This window comes from Narcine bancroftii, chromosome 2, assembly GCF_036971445.1.
Source record: "Narcine bancroftii isolate sNarBan1 chromosome 2, sNarBan1.hap1, whole genome shotgun sequence".
In the NCBI taxonomy this organism is placed as follows: Eukaryota; Metazoa; Chordata; class Chondrichthyes; order Torpediniformes; family Narcinidae; genus Narcine; species Narcine bancroftii.
This window is the reverse complement of record NC_091470.1, coordinates 105,471,348-105,493,444: the sequence shown is the minus strand read 5'-3', so window position 1 is coordinate 105,493,444 and position 22,097 is coordinate 105,471,348. Positions and strand designations below refer to the sequence as shown.

At 41.7% G+C, this 22,097-nt stretch overlaps 2 protein-coding genes across 16 annotated transcripts in view; one reads left to right on the top strand and one right to left on the bottom strand.

The window, feature by feature from the left end:
• The window catches only part of nsd3 (nuclear receptor binding SET domain protein 3), a 123,046-nt gene extending 102,644 nt beyond the window's left edge, over positions 1-20,402 (bottom strand). For 4 of the 5 annotated variants that reach the window (XM_069917829.1, XM_069917827.1, XM_069917830.1 and 1 more), the window contains exon 1: positions 3,445-3,755. The gene's annotated coding sequence lies outside the window, so the exon portion shown is untranslated. Of the gene's footprint in view, positions 1-3,444; positions 3,756-15,266; positions 15,351-19,431 lie in introns of those variants that run through there. The other variant, XM_069917828.1, reaches the window with a different exon arrangement.
• The window catches only part of letm2 (leucine zipper-EF-hand containing transmembrane protein 2), a 37,493-nt gene continuing 35,389 nt past the window's right edge, over positions 19,994-22,097 (top strand). Inside the window, exon 1 of one of the 11 annotated variants that reach the window (XM_069917839.1) lies at positions 19,994-20,214. Coding sequence is in view for 1 of the 11 variants with exons in the window: in XM_069917837.1 (XP_069773938.1) it covers positions 20,603-20,731 (129 nt within the window). In the remaining 10 variants the exon portion in view is untranslated. Of the gene's footprint in view, positions 20,228-20,587; positions 20,732-22,097 lie in introns of those variants that run through there. The other 10 variants (XM_069917840.1, XM_069917841.1, XM_069917836.1 and 7 more) reach the window with 10 other exon arrangements.

The window sequence follows — 22,097 nt, the reverse complement described above, 5'->3', positions numbered from 1 at the left end:
GAAATAAGCAGCCGGTAATCGTCTTTTAGCCAGTGTAGATAATTGTAATCATTTTGTAACAATACAGTTCAATGATGCTTCTCCAGACTCAGTATTTTTTTATATATATATACATAAAAATATATATACACACACACATATATAGTGTGTGTGTGTGTGTGTGTGTGTGTGTGTGTGTGTGTGTGTGTGTGTGTGTGTGTGTGTGTGTATATATATACACAGTGCAGCCATTACAAGGTTCCCATCTCATACCATCTCCCATCCCTCATGTGCAACTTGGAAAACATGCGTCAATTTGTAGTGCCATCTGCAAAACATTGTTTGTGTACTAAACATTACACACAGGAATAGCTTCAAATCATATCAAGTGGTCGAGTTGTTTTGGCAAGAACAAGACTAGTACAGCTCGCTGGTCTTGTCCTCCCTGGAGAAACAATCTATTAAATGAAAATTAGGAAGTGATAAATTTTATCTGATTCAGCAGGGTTTACCTTAAAAAGACCTTTTATTAATATGATACTCAAGGAACACAGATGTTGTCTGAATAACATTATAAATGACTTCACCTAAATTCTTCAAATTATTGATGCAAAAAAAACATTTTTAATGGGTCAATTTAGAGCAAGTAAACAGAAAAGAAAATAGGATAGGCAAAAGAGCTAATTGAGGAACAAAAGGATCCTTTCATGAAGACAAAGATTCCCTGGTATAGGAAAGTCATAATTTTCTGTCATCATAAAAAAAATCATTACTAACGCTCCAGGAATGGAAGAGCAGTTAAAGAGCATAATAAAGGGATCCATTTAAAAGTTAAAATAGAGTGTAATAAAATAATTTAGAAAGTGTGGTATCTCTTGTGCAATTGATGACACACAAGATGATTTATTATGGGACACTGAAGATGAAGCCACCTCATCAGATACAAACTGGGACCCATATGATGACTGTTTAAACAGGGAGAGTGTGGACGTGTTTCCCGCGATCTTTCCCTCAGACCATGATAGCAATTTTGAAAGGTTCTAAATGTGTTATTGTTTTCAATAAAAATTTCAATGAAGAATAAAGGATCCTAAAAGGATAGCAGTTTTCAAGGTCCTGAAGGCACTCAGTCTCAGACCGATTATATCTTTGGTCATACGGAAGATAAGAGGAGAGCCAAGGAGCAAGAGAACTGAAGTATACTACATGTCACATTCCTCTTCTAAAGAGGACGGTCGAAGCTGATTCTGGCCCGTGTTACCTAATTTACCTACAATCCTGTAGGTTTTGGAGGTTGGGAGGAATCTGGAGCACCCAGGGAAAAGCCATGTCGACTATGGGAGAACATATTCTTCGGCCCACGTTGAAGCATGGAAGCTCCTTATCGAGAGCACCAGATTTGGACCTGGGACACTGGCAATGTAATAGTGTCTATAGACAGCTTAAGGCATTTATTTGCCCCTGTGGTGACTATGGAAATTTTAAAAAAAACAAAGTAAAAATTTGTCAATATAATTTGAAAATATATCAATGTGACAGCCAGAATTTAAAAACAAAATGGTTTTGCTTTTTGATGGCATTGTTATCTTTTCCACAACATATACACAACCAGAATTCAAGCAACTGGCAAAAAATTTATGAAAAATAAATAGGTAAAAAATACACAAGTTTAAAATTGGCATGCCTTGCCATTAATTCTCCAATTATATGACTTGCAACTTCAAGCAACCAGGAAAATTCATTTATCTGGCATTTACTGATTCCCAGAGATCCCCAATATCAGGGGTTTTACACTGTGTATATGTATTCACTGGCATGAATACAAGCCAGTAAGCAAACATAGATCAGAGAATTCCAATGAATAGTTTTATTTTCATTTTGATGAATAGCATCATGACTGCTGCTCTTTTTGTTTCGTGAACTGGATTTGGATTGACCAGTGGTTCTCAACCACCTTTATTTTTCCCACTCACATACCACCTTAAATAATCCCTTACTAACCACAGAGCACCTATGAAATAGTTACTCTGTGGTTAGTCAGAGATTACTTAAGGTGGTGTGTGAGTGGGGGGGTAAAAAAAAGGTTAAGAAACACTGGAATAAACCATGCACAATTACAAAGTCTGTGGTGATTCAAAACTATAGATAACTATAGCTATAGTAAATGAAAATAGTAACAGATTCATATTGAATAAAACTTGACATGTAAAATGGGACACTTTGGAAAGAAAAAGCCATCATATACTGACAAATGCACTACCAGTAAAAGCTTTGAAGTTGAGGTCTGGAAGAGGAATTGTAGGTACACATACACAAATATGAAGAGTTCAGAACAATTTGAAAGTCCATTGAGAAAAGACATACACAATTATTGTCCTTAGTGAATGCATAGGATAAAAGGCGAGCGGTCTGAAACTTTATAATTCGCTTGTCAGATTTCAACTTGAACATGTTTTTTTTTTAATCTGGGCTGAATGCTTCAGGAGGATGGGAAAGAGATCAGATGTGATTTACTACAGTGGTACCAAATATGAAGGACTGTAGTTAAATACGTTGACTAAAGACAATATAATGGTTTTAAATGTAATATGTAAATAGTTAAGTTTCACACAGCCCAAAAGCAGAGATTTACTATGATGAGAAAGTGACCAGAATAAGCACTGGAAGCAGATTTAGAAATGATATTTAAAGGGAACAGGACACCTACAGAAAAGCAAAAATGTAAAGGTATATAATTTTTTTTTTAAAGTGCAAGCAAATAGGCCTACTTCAAATGAGCATTCCATTTTGTAGTTTTAAAAAGAAAATAGGCATGATAGAAAACACAGCACATATTTATTCCATAAAGCTCACAAATATACAAAACCCTAATGCCAGCTTCTTTTCATCAACATCCCTCATCACACCAATTTTTTTTATCCAAATGCTATCAGCGCCCGTTGTGATAACTCTTAAAATCCAGACTAACCAAACATAAACAGCAAAGGTGAAGGAAGTAGGAGGCATCAGCTGGCAGGAAAACACACCATTTCAATCACCTTGTAGCCCAGCCAGTTCTGGCACCATACTAAATTGAAACTCAAAGGGCAGGGGAAATCTTGAGGAGCTCAGTGGGGGGTGGGAAGAGAGGAAAGAGAGATTAAAATAAAAAAGGGATTACCACAACTACAAAATAAAAATGGAACCAGCATTTTGAAATAACTTCATTTTGTCCCCAGTTAGCAGGGAGACAAATAGCAGCAAATATGGCTGCCAATGGCCCTTTAAATCCAACACTAGCCTCCCATTCTCAGCCCAGTGGGGAAAATAAACCCAACTGGGAGTGTTTATTTGAAATAGGGAAGGATTTTTAAACATATTGCAGTGTTTATGTAGGGTGAGAAGAGAAGGGGGAGGGGGAACTGGGGGGGGGGGGGGGAACTGGAGGGGGAGGGGCAGAGGATAGAATGAGAGTGGAAATACTACCTGCAGTTTGTTCCATTCTAATCAGACCCAGAGAAGACTCGACTTGATGGGGATTCACAGTAAATTTAGTCCAATGAGGGGAGGGGGGGACGGGACGTCCAGGCCGCTTGCAGTTGAAAGGGAGCGCTTCTCGTCCCTCAACTCCACTGTGGCCGGGCAGCCTGGGCCGCCATGCTCGGCTTGCCGGAAGGTGGTGGCGGCGGCGGCCGCTGCTGCTGCGTGGCGAAAGGGCCGACTTCGGGCTACCGCTGCTGTCGCCGATTCTCTCTGGCTGCCGCACAAAAAGGCCCCGGGCGGCGCGTTCAGCGCCGAAAATGCCGCACTCCCATTGGCCGCGGCGGGCTGCACAGCCCGCTCGGCCTCACGGGAAATGTAGTCGGACCGGTCGACCTACTCCCATTGGACCGCGGGGCATCGTGGGAAATGTAGTTTCATGTCAGGCACAAATTCACAACTAAGACCCACAGGCACACCAAGTCAGAATTTCAGATTTACTGTCACTCTACATGCATGAAAAGTCAGGCGGTGTCTTTGGTTCATTGATCATTCAGGAATCTGATGGCAGAGGGGAAGAAGCTATCCTTGTGCCCCACTTGTCTTTAGGCGCCTATACCTTTCCCCCTGATGATAGCAGAGTGAAGAGAGCATGGCCTGGGTGGTGGGGGGTCTTTGAGGATAGAGGCTGCATTTTTAAGTCACCGCCTCATGTAGGTGTCCTCGATGGAGTGAGGTCTGGTGCCCGTGATGTCGCAGGCTGAGCTAAAAATCCTCTGGAGTTTTTTTTTCTTGTCCTGAGCATTGGCACCTCCATATCAGGTAGTGATGCACCAGCCAGAATGCTCTCCATGGACACCAGTAGAAATTTTAGAGAGACTTTGGTGACCTACCGAATCTTCTCAAACACCTCGTAAAGTATAGCCACTGACGAGCCTTCTTCGTGATTGCATGATCATGGAGGTTCCTTGAAACCCTGGAATTGGAACTGCTTGACACTCTGCACTTTTCAGCCCACACACCTTAAAAGGACAAATCATTTCCCTTACGCTGTACTTCAGTGAAATGTTGATAGAATGCTACACTGTCAGAAATGCCCTCTTGGTTGAAAATGTAAAGAATTAAAGAAACCTTGGAAAGAAAATAGAACCAAAATATTAAATGTATTATCTTCCCTCCACATAAACTGCCTTAATTTCTAAGACACAAACATTTTCTGTCTGTTTGTAGACTTCCATCATTTTATTATTGTTCATTGTCACAATGAAAAGCTTAACATAAAGTCCAATTTCAAACGGTTGCTCTCTTGGGTTCTCATTAAATGAGATGTGCAGAAATTTAAATCTGGTCACTTTGGAAGGGATAATATTTGATGCATAATGATATACAAATTATGAAATATCTTTCACATGCTGAATAGGGACATCCCACAAGATACCCTTTGGCTATACAGCATGGAAATGCAAAGTTCAAATACATGTTGTTCACAAACTCTACTAATTTGCTGAGGGAACACTGGAAGGTCAGAGGTATCCTCACTGAGATATGATGTCAAATGTAGATCTGTTCTTTCAGGTCCAATGGCAAACTGCAGATTCTGGAATCTTGAGCAAACAATGAGGTGCTGGAGGAACTCAGTGGTTCAGGGAGCATCCATGGGGAGAAATGGTCAGTCAAATTTCAGTTTGGGATTCCCTATCAAGACAAAAGTAACAAGGGAGATGAACAAGAAATCTACAGATGCTGGGCTCCAGAGCAATGCACAAAAGTGGTGGGGAAGCTCAGCAGGCCATGCAACATCCATATAAAGTAAAAGAGGCGATGAGTCCGCATTTAGGAGATGGACTGAAAACTTGGCTGATGGTGTACTATCGACAACTCAAAACCAGGGAGCTGATTGTGGATTTTAGAAGGGGAAAACCGGAGGTGTACGATCCAGGGAATCAGAGGTGGAGAGGGTGAACAAATTTAAATTCCTGGGAGACACTGTCTCAGAGGCCCTCGCTTTGACCAACACACAAATATCAACATGAAGTAAGTATGTCAGTGCCTCTATTTTGTCAGGAGTTTGCGGAGGTTTGGTGTGACATCGAAAACCTGGACAACTTCTACAGATGTGTAAGGGAAAGTGTGGTGACCAGATGCATCACGGCCTGATATGGGTGTGGAGGGGGGGGAGGGGCACCAACACCTCTTAAGCAGAAAGCCCTGCAAAAGGTAGATGACACAGCCCAGGACTTCACAGGAAAACCCCTTCCCACAATCGAGAAAATCTACGGGGAACATTGCCGTCGTAGAGCACCAGCAATCATCCAGGATCCACACCACCTGCACACACTCTGTTCTCGCTGCTGCCATTGGGAAAGAGGTCTAGGTGCCACAAGCCTTGCACCACCAGGTTCAAGAACAGTTGCTACTCCTCCACCATCAGACTCAATCGGAGACTCATTTACAGACTCTTACTTTGCACAATATTTACTGTTTTCCCTTTCAAACTTTTTTTTGAGTTTTATAGAACAAGCACATATTGTATGGTGAACACAAGGTTACTAAATATGAAGAATATAAGTACATATCAAAAAAATAAAACAATAGCGATATACGCTTTCCCCCTCAGAATGATAAAAAAAGAACTCTAGCCCCCCACCGACAAAACCTAACTTTTGCAGAGGGATTACTTAAAATGGTACGTGAGTGGGGGGGGGGGGGAAAGGTTGAGAACCACTGCTATAAATGCTGCAAGACTTGTTGAGTACCTCCAGCATCGACCACTTAATGAGTTATCCACAGTCATCCAGTCATTTAAAAATTATAATTATGAAAAATGTTAATTTCCTCATGTTGTCATTTAGTGGAAAGTTACAAAGTTGTAAAATATTTACTTTTGTAAATAGTACCCAGTTACATGAAACATTTTTAAAATGTTTCCCTATTATTTAACAATATTTAAAAATGAACGCTTAAGTTTATTCCCAAAAAGTTTACTTATTCTCCCACTGCGAGGCCGACAAGACATCAAATTACTTTTCTTCCTATTTTCACAAGTTCCGAAGCTGTAATTTTTGAAGACATGTTTTGGGGATAAAATGTTGCCACCAAAAGTGCACAAAATTCTCATGCCACAGAAGCAAGTATCAATTTCATGATCAAAAAAAAATCTAAGAAATATATTCACAATATTTTAAGATGCATGTAATAAGCTCACACAAGAGGTGTATCTTATATGAAGTGGCCTACTTCAAAGTATTATATATTATCCAGCTCGATCAGTTAGTAAAGCTCATGTTTAGTTGGTTATTAAATGTTACAGAATTAATCAGAAGAGGGACCTTGCCTCAATCATCATACCATGAAGCTCAGTAAATAGAATCCATCTTTTGTTACTGCTAAAATCAAAATTGCCGGGATAAAATTGTGGTAAGAACCATTGAACGCTACAGCACAGAAAACAGGCCATTTGGCCCTCTAATCTGTGCTGACCATTATTCCGCTGGTCCTATGGACCTGCTCCCACTCCATAGCCCTCCAGACCTCTTATTCTTAAAACCTAAGATCGAGCCCCCATTCACCACATCAGATGGCAGCTCATTCCACATTTCCCCCACTCTGAGTAAAGAGGTTCCCCTTAATCCTTTCCCCTTACAAGATAAAACTAAGACCTCTCGTATTTATCTTCCTGAATCAAAATGGAAAAAGCCTATTCGCATCCATTCTGTCTATATCTCTCAAAAATCTCATAAACCTCTATCAAATCTCCCGTCATTCTTCTTCACTCCGAGGAATGAACCTTTCCCTGTAACTCAACTCCTGAAGACCCAACAACATCCAAGTTAATCTTCTTTGCACTCTTTCAATCTTATTGATATCCTTCCTGTAGTTAGGTGACCAGAACTGCAAACAATATATAAACTGCAAATTTGGCCTCACCAATGTCTTAAACAACTTCAACATAACATCCCAATTTCTATACTCAATACTTTGATTTAAAAAGACTAAGATGCCAAAAACTTTCTTTACAACTCTGTCCACCTGCGACACCACCTTTAGGGAACAATGCATCTGTGTTCCCAGATCCTTTTGATCTTCCGCACTCCTCAGTGCCCTACCAATTACTGTGTATGTCCTACCTTGGTTTGCCCTTCCAAAATGCAACTTGTCTGCATTAAACTCTATCTGGTATATTTTGGCCTATTCTCCCAGTTGGTCCAGATCCATCTACGATCTTTAAGAATCTTCCTCACTGCCCACAACGCCTCCTATCTTTGTGTCACTGGGTGTTATAAAAATGAAACACGGGTATTATGTTACTTAACGTAGTATTTGGGTTGATGCAAGAGACTGAAGATGCTAGGATCTAGAGCCAAAAACAAATTGATGGAGGAATCTGAAACTTGAATCCGGGTTGGTTGCAAAATATCGAGCACCATCACACTGACCACTGGTGCACCTCAGGCTGGTGTTCAGACCACTCCTGTTCACACTACTGGCCCATGACTGCAACGCCGGATCCAGCTCCAACAGTGTCATCAGGTTTGCGGATGACACAACAGTAGTTGGCCTCATCAGCAACAATAATGATTCGCTCTACAGGGAAGAGGTGGAGAACCTTGTGAAATGGTGCGAGAATAATACCCTGTGCCTCAATGTGAAGGAGATTATTGTGGACTTCAGGAGGATCTAGAACAAACATCCTCCTCCATGCACATCAACAACTCTGAAGGGGAGAGAGTGGAGAGTACCTAATTCCTTGTAGTTCACTTAACTGGTGATCTATTGTGGACACACATCTTTTCACTTGTTAGGAAGGTGCAGCAGCGATCGCACTTCCAGAGAACACTGGTAAGCTACTGGCCACCATTATGTCGACCTTCTACAGGAGCTCTGTCAAGAGCATCCTGGCTGGCTGCATCACAGTGTGGTACGGTGCTGCAGAGAAATGGATTGGAGGTCAATCCACAGGACCATAAGAGTGGCAGAGAGGATCGCTGGAGTCTCCCTCCTTGCCATCAAAGTAATCTACTGGGATCATTGTCTGAAGGGGGTGCATAAAATCATTGGGACCTCTTCCACCCTGCGCACAGCATCTTTCAGCTGCTCCCTTCAGGAAAGAGATACAGCAATATTTGAGCCAGCACCACCTGGCAGAGGAACAGCCATGGGCAATAAAAATGCTGAATGACCAAAGGAACTGCTCACACTAACCATCCGAGACTCTCATATTCATGAAACAATATTTATTTATTTGTATATCTGAAAACTTATCCTGCATGTGTATTATGTCTGGTTGTGTGTCTGCATGTTTTGCACTGTTTCACTTGTGCAATCTGATGACAATAAACTTGACATGACTTGTATTGTCCCCCCACCTGTTCCCCCCCACCTCCCCCCCCCCCCGCCCCCCATCCCGCCATGGATGTTGCCTGATCTTCTGATTTCCTCCAGCAATTTGTTGTCCAGTCCCTTGTTCCAAGCAGTTCTCCAACGGGGATGTTCACGCACCTCCAATTCAGTTTGCCCTGGCAACCTGGCAGTACAAGATGTTATGGAAAAGGCAAAAACTTACAGTGAATATCCTGATCATCTCTCATTGTACACTGAACGAAGACTCTAAACTCCTGCGTTAGATGATCCATCGATCTGCACCGAAATGGAACATAATATATTGTATCCTAATTGTAATCCAATTTAAAAAATCTTCCAATCAATAAGACTCTAACTTTGTAAGAACAGAATAGAGAGCCTCTATGAAAAGAGAAACAGTTAAACATTTTAAGTTGAAAACCATTTGAATCTTCTCTTTCCTCAAAAGTAAGAAAGAACTTTGGTGTATGTGTACATTATAAATATATATGATAATAAACTTATTATCATTATAATTGTATTGTTTTGACCATTGTCATGAAAAATTCTCAGCTAAAATCATAGCAATCAGGCCTTCATCTTAAGTCAAGGTTCAATTGTGTGAGTTTGTAGGTGATTTAACATTCCACAAGTTTTCAAGAGTGCAGTGGCTAATAAAATGGGAGAAAGATAAGCAAATAATTAAATAATATTAACAAAGATCAAACGGATCCATTCTGTCGTATGGTGATCACAAGTCCACAGTTCTCTCTCCTGCTTTGTAAAATGCAGATATGCCTGAGGCTTAAATGGTAATGTAGCTTGGTGAACACAAATGGGGAGAAAATTGCATGTGCAAACTAAACAATCATCTATTCATCATCACCATTTATCGAGGAAACAAGTATTTGAATTTCTGGTCACAAGCTTATATTTTGTTATAACATAATAAGCTATGTTTATCAGATAACAGCTAGAGTACAACGAGCAGACTCCATGCATTTGGAAGTTCATTTTTAGTCTTGGAGAGAATGCATACTGCCTTTTATTTGATTGGTTTTCCTGGAAGTAAATGTTAAGACACATACATACAAACATACACATAGATATATACACAAATATTCAGTATGGTAATAGGTGATATTTGCCCACGAACCCATGCTGCCCAAATACACCCAATTGACCTACAACCCCTGGAATGTTTTGTTTTATATGATGGGAGGAAACCAGAGCACCCGGAGGTCACCCATGCAGATGTGGGGAGAACGTTTACAAACTCCTTATAGACAGCATGGGAATCAAATCCCGATCCCGATCGCTGGCACTGTAACAGCATTGCCCTAACCACTTCGCTAACCATGAAGCCCATGGATGTTGTCACTGTTTTCGGTTCAGATATGCGATCGGTTCGCAGTCTGATTGGCCAGTTTGAGTCAGCATCGATTGCCAAGGTTAATGGTCGGTACGGTTGTCATAGCAGTTAGCAATACTCCAACCATATGTGGCAAAGGATGGGCCTGGCTCTATTGCCACACAATGTCCCAGTCAGCTGGACTTTGCCGCACCACCTATCCTAGGTGGGAAGGTTTTTCCAAATATCCTTGACCACAGATCCATCAAACAGTGGTCAACACAGAATGTCCTGCAGACACTGAAGGACAAGGATGATGGATACTGTGGGGTGGTTCCCTGAATAGACTGTCTAGGTCACCTGGTGGAACACCTCATTGCCAGAACTCACTAATAAGCACCAGGACTAGGCCTGCCTGGCAGTGAAAGGAGCCCTTCCAGTTACACCCTTCCTGTACAATCAGAACATCATTCACGGTCACTCATCTCTTTGTAGTCTGTGGATTTGCTAAGAGTGTGAGAGAAGGATGCAAGGGTCCTTGTCACGGTTCATCCCCATTAGCAGTATGACAGAGGACTCTCTGATTAATGGACTGTTTCTGGGGGTGCATGCAGAGCCAGATATCTGGAGCTCATGGAACATCAACGGCTTGGTGATGGACGCCCTTTGTCTGTCTGAAACCTGATGGTCTTTCAGCACACATGGATGTCGGTGAGGGAATGCTGCGTCTTGTACACACCTATACCTCTCTCCTGATGGCAGCAGCGAAAAGAGAGCGTGTGCTGGGTGGTTTGGACCCTTGATGATTGCTGCTGCTCTCCCTTGGCAGCATTCCCCGAAGATGTTCTCAGTGGTGGGGAGAGTTTTGCCTGTGAAATGTATCCACTACCTTTTGCAGGGTTTTGCGCTCAGAGGTATTGATGCCCCCATCACCAGGTCAGTCAGCACACTTTCCATTTCTCATTGTAAAGGTTTGCCAAGGTTTTTGATGTCAAACCAAACTTTCACAAACTCCTGAGAAAGTAGACAGGGCAGCATGGTTAATGCAATGCTGTTACCGTGCAAGCAACCAGATCCGGCACTATCTGTAAGGAGTTTGTACATTCTCCCTGTGTCTGCATGGTACATTCTCCCTGTGCCTCCAGGTGCTCCGGTTTCCTTCAAAAATGTACCAGGGTTAGGGTGTAATTGGGCAGCATGGGCCTCTGGGCCAAAAGGGCCTGTTACCATGCTGTATTTAAATTTAATTAAGAGGCACTGACAGGCTTTCTTCACTAGGGGTTGCTCAGCACTGAAAGGGGAAAATTCAGGCCATCAGGTTTCATTTATGCCTTGTCTGTCAAAGTGCCTCTTAAACATTAAGATTGTATCTGCCTCCACCACCTCCTCTAACTCTACATTCCAGATATCAACCTCACTCTGTGAGAAAAGCTTCCCCCTCAGATTCCCTTTAAAACTCTTTCCTCTCTCCTTACAACTAAGCCTTCTTGTTTCTAATACCCTGAAATTGCACCTTTATCCCAACCATGTAAAAGATTTTGACTATCCACCATAACTATCCATCTCACAATCTTGTACACTACTATCAAGCCACTTGGCAGCCTCTTTCACTCCAGGGAAGACAAGCCCACATGATCCAATCTCTCTACATAAATGCACACTCTCCTGTACTGTCATACTCATCCTACAGTTTAGGGGACCAGAACAGCACGCAACACTCCAAGGGCGACTATCCAGTATGTTGTAATGTTGCAACATGATTTCTCAATGCAGACATGGGGTGAATGAATGGCAGTAGCTTGATTGGCATGGAAAGCTTGGAACAAAGGACCTCTTTCCATGCTGTGGATTCTAACTCAGGGGCAGGCAACCTTTAACCATGTGTGGTCAGGATGGTGTGTAAGTGCTTGAATATTGGTCCTCACTGATGCTGCCATAAATGAAATTTTAAAAACAGACATATTCATTCAGACTTAAAGATGCATGTATTCACATTACAATACAAATATTTACATATGCAGAAATTAATTGAACTAGACATATATTGAAAAATCTACACTCACTAATGCAGAAGCATATCTATGGAAGCAGCACCTATGGCAGGGTTGGCTAATGCATCAAAATAAATGGCGACAGGAGATCTCGCAAGAACTGGCCTTGGTGGCCACCATGTTGTATTTGGCATTGTTGAGTGCAAGCTGTACAATGAGGAATGGTGTACGGGGTGTAGAATAAACTGGGGTGGAGGGGTGGCAGTGGTGACGGTGGGTGGTGGGACGGGTGCACATGGTCCTTTTGAATTGCTTAGCGGGCCAGATAAATTTGGGTAGGTTGCCCATCCCTGTGAGTCTAACTGTTGTAATTCTATTCTCCTCTACCACCTCTTCTGGAAGCTTGTTCCACGTACCCATTGCCTTCTGTGTGAAAAAAGTTGCTGCTCAGTTCCACTTTAAGTCTTTCTCTTGAATCTGACATTCCCTTGTTTTAGATTCCCCTACCCCTTGCAGACCCTGGGGTTGAAGTAAAAACACAATGCTGGAAAAACTCTGCAAGTCAAACTGTGTACTTTATATAAACAAAGATAAAGATACATAGCCAACATTTTGGGCCTGAATCCTTCATAAAGGTACAAACAAAATGTAGGCAGGCGCCCAAACAAAATGGTGGTGGGGGAGGGGAAGGGCAGGTGGTCATAGGTAGATAAGGGAGAGTGGGCACACCAGCAAACAAGGGGAGGGGGGATGGCTCTGTAAAAGGAGAGGGAAGGGGGTGGAGAGCTGGAGGAAAGAAGATAGGGGGATGAGGAAGGGAGGGAGAGGGCTAGCAAAAACCGGAGAAGTCATTATTAATGCCATCCGATTGGAGAGAGCCCAGAAGGAATATTAGTTGTTAATCTTCCAATTTACAGGTGGTCTTAATTTGACTGTATGAGGCCATGGACAGACATGACATTATCTCCCCCCTGCCTATAGTATAGGGAGTAGAACGGCACACTGGGATTTTAGATAGTATACAACTGTGGTTTTCACATTTTGCCTTTCCACTCACATAGCACCTTAAGTAATCCCAATGCCATTGGCCTATTTCCTTTGGAGATGTGAAACCATTCACATAACGAGTCAAATAGATTAAAACAGTGGTTTTGAACCTTTTTCTTTCCACACACATCCACCTTACGCAATCCCTTACTAATCACAGAGCACCGATGGCATAGGGATTACTTAAAGTGGGATGTGCATGGAAAGAAAAAGGTTGAAAACCCCTGGTATACAGCAATAAAGTGTCCTCAGTTTGAAAAGCCGCACATCTCCCCACATGACACTCATTCAATAGCTACATTCTGTGCTTTTGTTTGGAGCAACTTTCAAGCCAATAACTTAACATTCAACGAAGCTACACATAACAGAGGCCTCATGCTAGTTTAATGCAATGTATGGATTATTATTACATTGTAAACACCAATATTGAGAATAACACTGGAAAATGAAGATTTTGCTTCCTCAACACTTCTGGGTGTGATTAACAGATTTTGGGTGGCTGATCATGAAAATTACCATAAAACTTCCTATCATGTAGTGTTTTTTAGTTATAATCTGTTTTTATGATTTCCTGACAAATTTTAAGTTTACTTCAAGCAGACAAAACCATAATCCAAACAAAAATGGGAAGTCAACACCTTGTTGCTTCTCTTCTGTTGCCTTCTTCACTACTACTACACCTTTTCTACAGCATGGTAACACCACCATTGGAAACCATGAGTCAGAAAGCAAGATGGAGATCAAGAATCTGGTTGTGTGGTGCCAGGACAACAATCTTGCTTTCAATTTCAATAAGATTCCACCTGCATTGAATTCGCCCATCGTTATTGAATGAAGATCTACTGGGACCAATGCCTGAAGAGGGCGCACAAAATCAGTGAACTGGTGCGGACTCGAAAGGCCAACATGGCCTGTTTCCACTCCGTAAATGGTTATATGGTTATGGTTAAACATAGAGATAAAGAATGAAACATGGGAAAAGCCATGCTCCAGAACTATGAGAAGTTCAATAAACACGAGGTTATGCATGATACAATATAATTGGTTACACAGGCTATACACTATGCCCGAAAAGTTAAACAAATGGGACCCAACAGTATCAGATAGATGCTTTCGCTGTAAGAAGGAAACAGGAACAACAATACATGCAATTTGGGCATGTGAGAAAGTGGAAAAGTTTTGGGAAGATCTAAATCAGGTATTAAATAAAATCACAAAAAGCAACATACCAAAAAATCCAGAGATCTTTCTTCTAAGTAATATAAGAAGTAAAGAACTTGGCCTCGATTTGGATGAAGCACAAAAAAGATTTATTATGATAGCCTTAGCTGCAGCAAAAAAATGTATAATGTCAACCTGGAAATCAGAAGAGAGCCTGAGAATACAACAATGGTACATAGAAATGAATAAATGAATTCCATTGGAAAAAATAACATATAATTTAAGAAATAACATCACAGTATTCGAACAAATTTGGGAACCGTACATGTAACACAACAGAGAAGTCCTACCGCAGACCTCCACCACCTAAAATGACAGAATGAGAAGACGACGAAATTAACTGACCCAGTATGTAAAAGTAGATGACACAATTTTCTTGTTTATTTTCATTGTGTGAGGACATTGTTTAATGGGTTTAATGTATCATATATGTTGAAGGTTGAGTGTGTGGGGAGGGGGGTGAAGGAGGGAGGGAAGGGAGGGGGAAAAGGGGAGAAAACGACACTGTGTATATTCAAGAGGGAAATGTTTGTGTGTATTTTGGTCAGTATGGTTCATAGTGTGAAAAATAATTTTTTTTTAAAAAAAACAGACAAAACCATAACATGCAACATGTCATTGAAAATTCATTTTCTGTATTTGCACTTGGACTCCTTCCCTGCTGAACGTGGTGAAAGGTTTCACCGGGCCATTGCGACCATGGAAGAGCGCTATCGGGGCAACTGAAATCCATCAGTGCTGGCTGACTATTGTTGGACATTGACATGAGAGGCATCAGATGTTGAGTACAAACAAAAATCAGTGGCAAAACAGAACTAATGCATTGTTATGCGATAAAATCAAATAAGAGTTAATTTAATGTTTCTCCACCTTCCTACCTGATATAGCAAATCTGAAATTATCTCCGTGTTCATCTTGAAATGGTCTATCAGTAATCTCCAATTTTCTTTCAGGAAACAAACCTTTTGAAAAAAAAATTGTTGCCCAGTATTATCATTTTTGTTGCTTCTGGTCATTTCTATGCTATTCACTTGTACTTTCACGTCCCCATCCCCCCTCCTCCCATCTTCATTCCCAATTTAGAGGTTCTTTAACAATTGAAGTTTGTTGTTGTGCACCAGGATACAGTGAAAGGTTTTTTGAGAAAAAATTGTTTAACATTAATTGGTTCAGTTTTCATAATTTGAATTTTATTAAATTCTTCTGTCTTATTGATATTATTATTGAGATTGAACTCCATTTGTTAAAGCTTTCTGATCCTCCTTATCATTTAATTTTTTTTCTGCATGAAAATCAGCATGGAAGCTTACACTGAGGACAGTAGACATAAATTAACTTCAAGCCCTGAGGGCAGAAATGTTGGAGAACAGATATTGTGGGATGAGTTTTGTGCAATCACTTTCTCACTCAAAATTGAAAATTGATTTTGTTTTTGTTAAAACAGCAAATAAATCAGTGGAAATTCTGGACATGGAGAACCACTGAGTCTCATCGCATGGGGAAAGGCCCTTTGGCCCACTGCCTCTGTGTTGGTCATCAAGTTAGTATATCTCATCCTACCATTTGCACTCAACTTATAAAATGCAATACAATATAGTCCTATTTTCTCACATCTGGCCCATAGACTCTATGTCACGGATATACCACTGCTCACCATCTCGCAATTGCAAAACCAACTCTCAAACATCTTCTCTTATAAATCCAATTGCCTAATTCTGAGGGATGCCATATTTAGAGCAAACAGGATGGAGATGAGGAGGATCTCCTTCTCCTAGAGCATAATGAATCTGTGGAATTTTCTGCCCAAGGAAGAATTGGAGGCTATCTCATTGAATTTATTTAAGAAACAAGATTTTAGAAGAAATAAGAGTTATGGGAAACAGGGTTACGAATCATAGTGACATCAGCTCTTCAGCAATCTGACATCAAGTCGTTTATTGTCATCTGATTGCACAAGTACAACCCAAATAAACAGCATTCTCTGGTCCTCAGTGCAAAACTCGCAGACACACAACCAGACACGACACACATGCAGACAAACAAGACCTATGCAGGAGAAGTATTCATATGCACAAATAAATAAATAAGTATTGTTTCGCAAACATGAGAATCTCAGATAGTTAGTGTGAGCAGATCCTTTGGTCGTTCAGCGTTCTCACTGCCCCCATGGGAAGAAGCTGTTTCTCAGCCTGGTGGAGCTGGCTCTGATACTCCTGGATCTCTTTCCTTTTTTAAATTATTTTTATTTTTCACACTATGAACCATACTGACCAAAATACACACAAACATTTCCCTCTTGAATATACACAGTGTCATTTTCTCCCCTTTTCCCCCCTCCCTTCCCTCCTTCCCACCCCCCTCCCCACCCACTAAACGTTTAACATATACAACACATTAAACCCATTAAACAATGTCATCACACAATGAAAATAAACAAGAAAATTGTGTCATCTACTTTTACACACTGGGTCAGTTCATTTAGTCTTCTTCTCATTCTGTCATTTTAGGTGGTGGAGGTCCGCGGTAGGACCTCTCTGTTGTGTTACATGTACGGTTCCCAAATTTGTTCGAATACTGTGATGTTATTTCTTAAATTATATGTTATTTTTTCCAATGGAATTCATTTATTCATTTCTATGTACCATTGCTGTATTCTCAGGCTATTTTCTGATTTCCAGGTTGACATTATACATTTTTTTGCTGCAGCTAAGGCTATCATAATAAATCTTTTTTGTGCTTCATCCAAATCGAGGCCAAGTTCTTTACTTCTTATATTACTTAGAAGAAAGATCTCTGGAATTTTTGGTATGTTATTTTTTGTGATTTTATTTAATACCTGATTTAGATCTTCCCAAAACTTTTCCACTTTCTCACAAGCCCAAATTGCATGTACTGTTGTTCCCATTTCCTTCTTACAGCGAAAACATCTGTCTGATACTATTGGGTCCCATTTATTTAACTTTTGGGGCGTGGTGTATAGCCTGTGTAACCAATTATATTGTATCATGCGCAACCTCGTGTTTATTGTACTTTTCTTAGTTCCGGAGCATAGCTTTTCCCATGTTTCATTCTTTATCTTTATGTTTAGATCTTGTTCCCACTTTTGTTTGGTTTTTACAGCTTATTTCATCATTCTCTTTCTCTTGAAGTTTGATGTACATGTTTGTTATAAATCTTTTAATTATCATTGTGTCTGTAATCACATATTCAAAACTGCTTCCTTCTGGTAACCTCAGCCTGCTTCCCAATTTGTCCTTCAAGTAGGTTTTCAGTTGGTGGTATGCAAACATTGTACCGTGAGTTATACCATATTTGTACTTCATTTGTTCAAAAGACAATGAATTATTTCCCAAAAAACAATTTTCTATTCTTTTGATCCCTTTTCTCTCCCATTCTCTAAAGGAAAGGTTATCTATTGTGAAAGGGATTAATTGATTTTGCGTCAATATTAATTTTGGTAGTTGGTAATTTGTTTTTTTCCTTTCTACGTGAATCTTCTTCCAAATCTTGAGCAGATTGTGCAGTACTGGTGAATTCCTATGTTGCACCAGCTTTTCATCCCACTTATATAGTATATGTTCAGATACCTTCTCCCCTATTTTATCTAGCTCTAATCTGGTCCAATTTGGTTTTTCCCTTGTTTGATAACGATCTCTTTCCTGATGGGAATAACTGAAAGATGTTGTATGCTGGGTGGAGGGAGACTCCTCTTAAGGTCCTGTGGATTGACCTTTGAACCATTTATTTGCAGCAACTGTACCACACTGTGATGCAGCCGGCCAGGAGGCTCTCAATAGAGCTCCTGTAGAAGGTTGAAATGATGGTGGCCGGTAGCCTAGCCCACTTCAGTCTTCTCAGGAAATGCAGTCACTGTTGTGCCTTCCTGACAAGTGAGATGTTGAGTGTCCACGATAGGTCACTAGTTGATACTTTCCAATCTTTCCACCACAGAGCTGTTGATGTGTAGGGGAAGATGGTTGTTCCTGGACCTCCTGAAGTCCACAATCATCTCTTTCGCCTTGTTCACATTGTGGTCTGATTAAAATTTTTTTTTGTATATTTTATTTGAAAATTTTCCATACATATAATAATATTTATATAGTACTTATATAATACTACAAATTTCAAAGAACCAAAAGTGGTCTAAGTAAGGCTGATGGAATTCAATGCTAGCTGTTTGTCTGGAAGAGGGTGTGGTCGGGCATTGTCTATCTTGCCAATTAATTTGTAGAATTTTAGAAATAAGATGTTGGTGGTATTGCTCCAGGACTTTTAATGGCTACAGCAGGTTGTCTCAAAGCAATCATGAGGGAAGGGGTTCTTGCTGTTTGTAGATTTTATTGATCATCTTATGTTTTGGACTTTGAATCCTTTATTTTAATTTTTTAAAATTTAGACATACAGCACAGTAACAGACTATTTCAGCTTACATCTCTGGGCTGCCCAATTTTTACTTCCAATTTACCTACACCTTTGGTACGTTTTTGAAGGGTGGGAGGAAACCAGAGCGTCTGGAGAAAACCCATACACAGGGAGAATGTAAAAACTGCTTACAGACAGCGCGGGATTCGAATCCCGATCGCTGGCGCTGTAAAGGTGTTGTGAAGTTGGGCTCAAAGAATTATTGAGGACTATCTCTGACCCGCTATCTGTAGAAGATACAGGAGCATCAAAATGAGAACTTTCTAGCCGGGAAATAGCTTCTTTTTGCAGATGGTGAGATTGTAGAATGGTATCCTTGCAACCGTGGCTCTCTTATTCATAAAATTGAGCAAATTATTCCAGAATATTTATACATGTTTATTTTATATTATATTTTTATGTATGCATGTGATGAGTATGTGCTGTGTGATAAATTTATTGTATTAGTATGTGTGTGGACCATGGTCTGGAGAAATTCAGTTTCATCTGATTCTACATGTTCAGTTAGACGACAATAAACTTAAACTGCTGTTGCTCAGTTAGCACAGGATAAAACTCTACCTTCACACTATTCAGCAGGTCCAACAGTGTCCTTTATATAACAAATAGGGAAATACACACCAGTCAGAAGGCTCTCCATGGTACGCCAGTAGATACTTGCAAGAGTCTTTGGTGACGTAGCAAATCTCCTCAAACTCCTCATGAAGTACAGCTACTGGCAAGCCTTCTTTGTGATTGCGTTGACATGGAGGTCCCAGGATAAATCCTCAGAGAAGTTGACACTCAGGAATTTGAAGATGTTGACCCTTTCTACTGCTGATCCTCAAGGACCTCTGCCATCCAGGGCATGCCTTCTTTACTCTGCTACCATCAGGAATCATATACAATTACTTTGCAGATAGCATTTCTACCAATAAATGATGCAGTGACCTGCTGAGTTTCTACAGCACTGTGGTGTACTGATCCAGTAATTCTGTTTGCTTCAGGTTCTAGCATGTGTTTCTCAGCAACCACCCTGCTATTTGGAGACGTTCCCTTACTGCCAATATCCCAGTGAGGTCCCGCCCATTGTTTTTAATCATGATGTCACAATCAGCCGAACACAATCCCGAAGTTTTTACTCGGGAGCTACGTGTCAATCATCACAATTGTGCCTTCTCATTGGAGGCTAGACATATCAATCGGATCGCTTGGGGCGGTGCTGTCAGGACAGCGGGCCGGTCGGTCTGGGATGTAGCACGCGGCGCTTTGACCGTTGCCCGCACCCACCCCCACCAATTTCCTCCGCCCGGTCCGGTGTTGGGTCCTGGGCCCGTCGGGTAACTCGCCTGGTCGTCGCAGGCCGCCTGGTAGACGGGAACCGCTCCAAACAAGACCGCCTTTGCCTGCGGGCGCGGCCGGAGGGTCCGTGTCGTGGGTGAGGGTCAACGGTGGAGGAGGCGATGGGGGTCACAGGGCAATGGGGCCCCGGGAAGGGGTAAAGGAGGGGAGGGGACCCCCGAGTGAGATGTGAATGGGAAACCTGGCGGCAAGGGGGCGGGACAGAATAAGGCGGGGCCTGACGGTAAGGGGCGAGGCCTGGCGGCAAGGGGCGGGGCTTGGCGGCAAGGGGCGGGGTTTGACGGCAAGGGGCGGGGCCAGGGAATGGATTGGGCGGAACCTGGGGTAGAATGGGGCTGGGGGGCGGTGGGTTCTGGGTACAAGGGGGTAGATCCTGGGTTGGGGTGGAGCCTGGTGATGAATGGTTGGTACCTGGGTAGCAAGACAGGGTCCAAGGGGAGCGTGATGGTAGATGAGGGTGGGGGGAAGTTGGTTGTATAGCAGCCATTCTCAACATTTGGCTAAGGCTCCCCTTTGGACTCTGCTCTCCTTTCCTGTGAAGCAGTCGTTTTGGATTCATAACATATTTGAGTTTCATGAGGTGAAAAGAAAAAGGTTTTACTTAAATGTGCTGTGGTCAGGTTGATCTGGCCAAGCATAATTTCCTTTTCTGCATCAATTCCCCACAACCTTCAATTCCCCAATCTTTTAAACATGAATTGATTCTTTTTTTTAAAAAAACAACAGTGATTCAGCCTCTGGGGTAGAGAATTCCCGGCACTCACCACTCTCTCTTCCTCTGCATCTCAGTTTTAAACGAGCCTTACCTTGCTACCATACCTCCAAGATCTCCCACTAATGAGAATACCTCAACATCTAGCCTTGTCATGTTTTCTTAGGATCTTGTATGTTTCAAGAGCTCACCCCTTGTTCTTAGCCAGGGGTGGCCTAACTTGCTTAATGTAAGAGCCATATACAATAAACTTCAGTTTGAGAGCCGCAAGACATGGAAAAATATGTCGCTCTGCTCCTCTGTGGGGGCTGTTCCTCCAGTGCCCACTCTCTCTTCCCTCTCCTTGTCATGCAACCCAGGCTGTGACGGTCCAGGAACCCCCTAGTCTGGCTGCAGGGATTTGGTGTGTCCTGGGATGGCTTCAGGAGTGCTAGTATTTCCTCAGTGAACATATTTCCACTAGCCAGTCATTACATGTCAAAGAGCACTTCTTTAGCTGCTTGCAATTCTAAGTGCCAAGGCATACAGATGCAACTTCCTTTGTTGGTTGTGCTAGATCAGTACTTTCAGCATTTGATTTAGCTGGGTGTATCTTGGGGAGTGCATTTAGATAAAGGAAGAGAGTGTGGAGGCGAAAGAGCAGATCCGCTAGTCTTGCCTCATAAGACTTATCAGTACTTTCAAATCCATGCAGCATCCTGGTAAATCTCTGCACGCTCTCCATAGCTTCCACATCCTTCCTGTAATGAGGTGACCACAACTGAACACAATGTGTGGTCTCGTCAGATTTTTATAGAGCTGCAACATGACCTCTCAACTCTTGAACTCAATCCCCTGACTAATGAAGCCCAGCAACCTATCCTATCAACCTGCGTGGCTGTCTTAAAGAGGTGTATGGATTTGGACCCCGGTCTCTCTGTTCCTCCACACTGTTAGGTATCCTATCATTAACCCTATACTCAGCTTCAGGTTTGACCTTCGAAAATGCATCAACCTCACACTTTCCTGGATTGAACTCCATCTGCCACTTTTTTCAGATTTCAGATTTACTTTCAGAAATCACTTACATGACATCACATACATCCCTGAGATTCCTTTCTCCTGCGAGCGCGGTGGAATTACTACTAATTGGTAGTGCAAAAAATAAACCGTACACAGCGTCCAACTCTGCAACCAGTCTATTATATCCTGTTGTAACCGTGGAACTCCACTAGTCACTGACCTCCAGGCAGAA